Here is an 8,209-nt window from a genome sequence, read left to right as displayed (position 1 = left end):
CTCTCACAGCAGCTCTGAAAGGGACCTTTATCAAGCTGTAGGGAAAAAGTCACGATCACCAGTCCCAGCTCTTGGTAAAGGGCTACTTAAGTACAATTCCTGGGACCATCAATCCAATCTCACCTTATCAGAGTTACTAAACAAACTACAGAAAATAATCATGGGGTGGGACCAGCAGTAGAACTCTGGCAACAAGAATAATCAGAGTAGATCAACTCCTCCAAAGGAGTAACAAAGGAGATAAATCAGAAGATGCTGCTCATAAACAAACAGTTGAAATGGCAGAAATAGAATTCAGAATATGGGCAGCAAATAAAATGAATACAATGGAGAAAAGACACAAATAAAAATACAAATAATTCTTCAAAAGTTGTCTCAAGAAATTAATGAATTCAAGGACAAAATAACCAAGGAACCAAGGATATGGACACAATGAGAAAAGAGATAGCAGAGCTCAAGGAAATGAAAAAGCTATTTGAGGAGCTTCACAATACAGTAGAGTCCCTCAGTAATAGATCTGAACAGGAGGAAGAAAGGATCTCTCAAATTGAAGGCAAAGATTTTGAAGGCTCCCAAATGCTCAAGGAGGCAGACAAATAAAGAGCAAAAACTGATCATTCCCAGAGAGACTTGTGGGACCAGTCCAAACAAGCAAGCATTCATCTTATAGCAATTCCTGAAAGAAAAGAGGATGATCCTAAAGGCACATGCTCTACTCCAAGATATTATGGAGAAGAATTTCCCAAGCATTGCAAATGATACAGAAATTCAGATAATAGACAGTTTCAGAACCCCAGTATGTCTCAATACAAATAAAGCATCTCCTACACACATTGTAATTAACTTTGCCAAAGTTAATGTGAAGGAGAAAATTCTACAAGCAACCAGATATAAGAAAAGCATCACCTACAAAGGGAAAAATATTAAAATGTCTGAAAATATTTTAGCTGAAAAATTTCAAGCCAGAAAAGCATTGTCATCAAACTTCAATCTCCTAAAACAAAACACCTTTCAGCCCAGGATCCTGTATCCAGCTAAACTGAGTTTCATTTGTGATGGAGAAATCAAGTACTTTACTGACACACACAGGTTGAGGAAGGATGCCATAACTAAACTAGCTCTCCAGGATGTTCTCAGACACATCCTCCATAATCAACACAATAGTCTATCACCAAAGTAAACTCACCTAGAAATTTTGGAACAAAACCTAATTTCCACAATAGTGAAAGGATTAAAAATATTGACTGAACATTTGAAAAACATGACACTCAAAATAATATCATGCCTACAAATTGTCTCCATTAATGTGAATGGCTTAAATTGTCCTTGAAAGAGGCATGGGTTGGCTGACAGGATACAAAACCACAAGCCAGATATCTGTTGCATACAAGAATTTCATCTTATCTCAAAGGATAAATATAGACTCAGAGTGAAGGTAGTCATCTATAATACAGGCAAATGGAAATAAGAAAAAATCAGGGGTTGCAAATTTATTTGCTGATACAATAGGCTTTCAACCAACAAAGGTAGGGGCAGTAAGGATGGACACTACATATTTCTCAAGGGAAACACTCAACATGAAGAGATTTTTATAATGAACATTTATACACCCTACCTAAATGCTCCTCAACTTCTAAAGAATGCCCTAATAGTTATGAACAATTTGATATCTTCCTTTAGTATAATATTCAGAGATTTTAACACCCTTTTGGCAATGTTGGATAGATCTTCCAAGAAGAAACTAAACAAAGAAATGATGGACTTAAACTTGACCCTAGAACAAATGGAATTAGCAGACATCTATGGAACATTTCATCTTAATAAAACTGAATACACATTCTTCTCATCAGCCCATTGATCATCCTCCAAAACTGATCACATGTTAGTATATGAATCTAACCTCAACCAATTTAAAAGAATAGAAATTTTTCTTTGTATCTTCTCAGACCATCACAGAATAAAAGTTGAACTCAACAGCCACAGGAATCTTCATACTAAAACAAAGTGATGTAAACTAAGTAACCTTATGCTGAATCATCACTGGGTCAAAGACAAGATGAAGAATGAAATCACCAAATTTTTTGAACATAATGAAAATAAATACATGAATGATCAAAACCTGTGGGATACTGGAAAGGAAGTCCGAAGAGGGAAATTTACAGCATTGGTAGTCTTCATAAAGAAAATGGAAAAAGAGTAGTCAGCAACTTAATAGGTCATCTCAAGCAATTGAAATGGAAGAACATTCCAACTCAAATACAGCAGAAGAAAATAAATAACTAAAATTAGAGAAGAATTAAATGAAATTGAAAATAAAAAAATTATTCAGAAGATCAATGAAAAAAGTTGTTTTTTTAAAAGATTAACAAAATTCACATGAACCATAGGCGTGATCCCACCAATCACCCTCCCTCCACCCACCACTTGGATGAAAGTATTTCAAATTGTATACAGAAACAGTACACTGTACCCCATGATAGTATTAATGCACACTGCTATGATTTAATTAAAAAATTAACAAAATTGATAAAACTTTGGATACCCTAACCAAAAACAGAAAAGTAAAATCTCGAATATCATCAATAAGAAATGATAAAGGAAAAATAACAACAGACACTCCTGAAATTTAAAAAAATCCTCAATGATTACTACAAAAACTCTATTCTCAGAAATATAAAAATCTGGATGAAATGTACCAATGCATGGAAACATGCCACCTTACTTGACTGAACCAGAAAGAATTAGAAATTTTGAATAGACCCATATCCAGCACCGAAATATCATCAAATATACAAAATCTCCCCAAAAAGAAAAGTCTGGGTCCATATGGCTTCACATCAGAATTCTACCAAACCTTCCCTGAGGAACGAGTACCTATATTATACATTTTCCAAAACACAGAAAAGGAAGGAATCCTCCCCAACACATTCTATGAAGCAAATATTACCTCAATACCCAAACCAGGAAAAGACCAAACAAAGAAAGAACACTATAAACCACTATCATTAATGAATAGTGGTTCATCCATGCAAAAATATTCAATAAGATAGATCCTAGCAAACAGAATTTAACAATACATCAAAAAAATTATATATTGTGATCAAGTTGGTTTTATCCCAGAGTTACAAGGTTGGTTCAACATACACAAATCTATAAATGTAATTCATTACATAAACAAATTTAAAAACAAAGACCACAGGATTCTCTCAATTGATGCAGAAAAAGTTTTTGATAATATGCAGCATCCTTTCATGATCAGAACACTTAAGAAAATTGGTATAGAAGGGACATTTCTTAAATTGGTAGAGGCCATCTACAGCAAACCCACGGCCAATATCATATTGAATGGAGTAAAATTGAAAACATTTTCACTCAGAGCTGGAAATAGACAAGGATTCCCATTGTCTCCACAGCTATTCAACATGTAATGGAAGTCCTAGCCATTGCAATCAGACATGAGAAGGTAATCAAGGGTATCCAAATAGGGTCAGAAGAGATCACACTCTCATTGTTAGTGGATGACATGATCTTATGCCTGAAAAACCCCAGGGACTCAACTACAAAACTCTTAGAATTGATAAAGGAATACAGCAGCATCTCAGCATACAAATACAAAATCAATACTTACAAATAACTAGCTTTTATATATACCAACAATAGTCAAACTGAAAGTAGTGCCAAAGAAGATGAAATATTTGGGAAATTACCTAACAAAAGACATGAAATATCTCTATTAAAAAATAATGAAACTCTGAGAAAAGAAATAGCTGAAGATGTTAACAAACTGAAGAACATACTATGGTCATGACTGGGAATAATCAACATTGTTAAAATGTCCATATTACCCAAATAAATCTACATATTTTATGCAAGCCCTATTAGGGCACCAATATCATACTTTAAAGATCTTGAAAAAATAGTACTTTGTTTTATAGGGAATCATAAAAAACTCGAATAGCCAAGATATTACTCAGAAATAAAAACGAATCATAAGGTATCATGTTACCAGACTTCAGGCTATCCTATAAATCTATAGTGATCAAAACAGCTTGGTACTGGCACAAAAATAGAGGTAGATGTATGGAACAGAATAGAAAACCAAGAGATGAACCCAGCCACTTATCGTATTTTGATCTTTGATAAGCCTATCAAAAGCATTCACTGGGGGGAAAGATTCCTATTTAATAAATGGGGCTGGGTGAACTGGCTAGTGACCTGTAGAAGACTGGAACCGGACCACCACATTAACAAAAATTGATTCTCACTTGTTAATAGATATACACTTAAGACATGAAACTATAAATAATATTAGAAGAGAGTGCAGGGGAAATGCTTGAAAAAATTGGCCTGGAAAATATTTTATGAAGAGGACTCCCTGGCAATTGAAGGAACACCAAAATTATATTACTAGGATCTGCTCAAACTAAAAATCTCCTCACAGCAAAGAGCACAGTAGGTAAAGCAAACAGACAACCTTCAGAATGGGAGAAGACATTTGCAGGTTGTATTTCCAACTAAGGTCTAATAACTAGAATCCACAGAGAACTCAAACTAATCAATAAGAAAAGAACAAACAACCCCATTTCTTTTTGGGCAAGAGACTTGAACAGAAAGAAACTTCTCTGAAGATGACAGGTGAATGGCCACCAAACATATTTAAAAATGCTCACCATCTTAATCATCAGTGAAATGCAAATAAAAACCACTTTGAGATATCATCTAACTCCAGTAAGATTAGCCCACATCACAAGATCCCCAAACTGCAGATGTTGGCTTGGATGTGGAGAGAATGGAACACTTCTATACTCCTGGTGGGAATGCAAGCTAATATGGCCCTTTTGTTTTTGTTTTTGTCTTTTTTTTTTTTTTTTGAGACACAGTCTCACTTTGTCACCCTCAGTGGAGTGCCATGGTATCATAGCTCCCAGTAACCTCAAACTCTTGGGCTTAAGCAATTGTGTTGCTTCAGATTCCCAAGTAGCTGGGACTATAGGTGCCTTCCACATGCCTGGCTCTTTTTGTTGTTGTTGTTGTTGTTGTTTAGAGACAGGGTGTCACTCTGTTTCAGGCTGGTCTCAAACCTGTGAGCTCAGGCAATCCACCTGCTTCAGACACCCAGAGTGTTAGTATTACAAGTGTGAGCCACCTTGCCCAGCCTAATATGTCCTGCAACTGAAGCTTGGAGAATACTCAAGGGACTAAAAGTAGACCTACCATTCTATCCTGCAATTCCTCTACTAGGTATATACCCAGATAATCAAAAATCATTTTACAACAAAGACATTTACACCAGAATATTTATTGTAGCCCAATTCACAATTGCCAAGTCGTAGAAACAGTCCAAGTGCCCATCAACCCATGAATGGATTAACAAATTGTGGTATATGTATACCATGGAATACTATGCAGTCATAAAAAAGGATGGAGACTTTACATCTTTTGTGTTTACATGAATGAAGATTGAACATACTCTTTCTAGTTAAGTATCTCAAGAATAGAAAAAAAGTCTGCAGTGTACTCATTACTATTATGAAACCAATATATAATCTACATATATCATTCATATAAATGATAAAACACAACTATAGTCCAGATAGAAGGAGGGAAGAAGAAGGAGAGAGGAGTGAAAGGGGGATGGCGGAGGGGGTACTTGGTGGGACCTTACCTATTGTGCACAATTCAATGGCACATTTCAAAACTATTAAGAGTAGAGTACATAATGTCTTACCACAACAAATAAGTTATGTTAATCATTTTGATGTAGGCCTTCCACATGGTATACCAAATCAGCACAGTGTACCTTATACATGTACACAGTTATGATTTAATTTAAAAAAGTGATCTTTAAGGTAGTTTTAGATTTGTGGTAGAAGAGACTTTTTAAACAGCATTAAAAAGAATGTTTTTCTGTGAAAAAAAAGAAAGAAAGCGGGGGGGAGAGAGAAAGGGAGATAAAAATATAGAGAGAGGAAGAAGGAAGGAAAGAAGGAAGGAAGGGAGGGAGGGAGGGAGGAGAGAGAGAAGGGAAGGGAAGGGAAGGGAAGGGAAGGGAAGGGAAGGGAAGGGAAGGGAAGGGAAGGGAAGGGAAGGGCCATGGAATGGGATATAAATTTGAAGGAAAATAAAAGTCCTCATTTAACCTCCTCTATAGGTTCTTGGTAACTGCCTCTTCAAGCATTTTAAGCAATATGTTGAATTCAGTCACAATGTTTAAAATGAACAAAAGATGCCAGAATACTCACTCATTTCAATTAAAGACAAGAAAGGAAGAAACATTCATATGAATATAAAACATGGAGAGGAATGAAATCCATCAAGCAAAAAAAGTGGGGAACAAAGGGGCAAAATTTGCTGATCTCTGTGTTTCTGTTTCATGTCTTTTAGGCTTCATACTATAAAAATAATGGAATATAAAATGAAATTACACAATTCATCTGTGCAGTCTCCACAGAGCACTTTTAATATCTGTGTTTCTCAGACTGTAGATTAAGGGATTCAGCATAGGGGTGACCACAGTGTACAAAACTGAGGTCACTGAACCCTTCCTGGAGGAGGATGACACAGCTGAATTGATGTACACTCCAAGGCCCGTCCCATAAAATAAACAAACAACTGACAGGTGAGACCCACAGGTGGAGAAGGCTTTATACTTCCCACCTGCTGTTGAGACTCTCAGAATGGAAGAAACAATTTTTTAGTAAGAGAACAGGATCCCTGAGAGAGGAAGAAAACCAAATATGGCACCAACTAAATACATGATGATATTATTGATGAAGGTGTCAGAACAAGTGAGCTTGAAGAGTTCAGGAGGGTCACAGAAGAAATTAGGAATTTTTGCATCCCTGAAGCAGGTGAGTTGTAGTACAGTCAAATTGTGCAGCTGTGAATCCAAAAGGCTAAGAAGAAAAGACACCAAAACTAAGAAGCCACAGAGGCGAGGGTTCATGATGACCTGGTAGTGCAGGGGGTGACAGATGGCCACAAACCGGTCATAGGCCATCATGATCAGAAGCATATCATCCATACAAACAAAAAGCACAAAAAGAGACATCTGTGTCAGGCAGCCCCCGTAGGAGATGACTCGGTTGTGAGTCATGATGTCCACAATCATCTTGGGGATTGTGGTGGAGATGACACAGATGTCAGCCAAGGACATGGTGGAGAGGAAGCAGTACATGGGGGTGTGGAGGTGGGAGTCAGAGCAGACGGCCAGGAGGATGAGCAGGTTCCCAAGCACTGTGACCAGGTACATGAACAGGAAAACCCCATAGAGAAGGGGCTGCAGTTTGAGATCTTCTGAGAAGCCCAAGAGGAGAAATTCTGATACTTCTGTGTGGTTTTCTGCTTCCATGTAGTTGGTGTGTCTGCTGGAGCAGGAAGGAAAGGCAACATTTAATGAACAGCCAACTGGCACCTCGACTGCTTATTATTACTCTCTACAACACCAGCCTTGAATGATTGCCTTCACCCTCTATAGAGTCCTTTCTAACACTGTGATTCACTCAGTTAAGAGCCCAGGTCCATTTAAAATGTAGTTATTCATATTTTCTTTAATTTATCATAAAGTTATCTTTCTGTTTATCATCCAGTCATTAGTTTTTATTCTCCTATTTATAGCTATGAATTAATCAATGTCTTTTTTCATATGAGACTTCCAAGGGGACATGTCTTTTCTTAATAATCTCTGTATTCCTTCACTATAATAAGTCTACAATAATAATTAAGATGTGGATTTTCAACAACCTTTATTCTGTGAACTGTTGCTTTGTTAATTCTTATTGCCTTATTTAATTCTTTTTTTTTTTTTTTTTTTTTAGTTTTTGGCCAGGGCCAGGTTTGAACCTGCCACCTCTAGTATATGGGGCCAGAGCCCTACTCCTTGAGCCACAGAAGCTGCCTGCCTTATTTAATTCTTTCTAAAAATGTGATTATTACTATTACTTTTTGAGGTTTTAAAAGTGCCGTTGTGGGCTTGGCACCTGTAGCTCAGTCCATAGGGTGCCAGCCACATACACTTGGACTGGCAGGTTCAAACCCAGCCCAGGTCCACTAAACAATAATGAAAACAACAACAACAACAAAAAATAGCCAGGCATTGTGGCAGGTGCCTGTAGTCCCAGCTCCTTGGGAGGCTGAGGCAAGAGAATCACTTGAGCCCAAGAGTTTGAAGTTGCTGTGAGCTATGACGCCACATCACTCTACCAAGGGT

General features: G+C 37.0%; 1 protein-coding gene across 1 annotated transcript; it reads right to left on the bottom strand.

Annotated features, from left to right (window-relative positions):
- Positions 1-6,694: 6,694 nt before the first annotated feature.
- LOC100966270 (olfactory receptor 7E24-like) lies at positions 6,695-7,177 on the bottom strand. The gene has a single exon (XM_012807535.2). The coding sequence runs from the start codon at positions 7,175-7,177 to the stop codon at positions 6,695-6,697; it is 483 nt and encodes a 160-aa protein (XP_012662989.2).
- Between the last annotated feature and the right edge of the window lie 1,032 nt (positions 7,178-8,209).

This window comes from Otolemur garnettii, unplaced genomic scaffold (assembly GCF_000181295.1).
Source record: "Otolemur garnettii isolate 467f Iridium unplaced genomic scaffold, OtoGar3 scaffold00071, whole genome shotgun sequence".
Taxonomy (NCBI): domain Eukaryota; kingdom Metazoa; phylum Chordata; class Mammalia; order Primates; family Galagidae; genus Otolemur; species Otolemur garnettii.
This window is presented reverse-complemented; position numbering and strand designations above follow the sequence as displayed.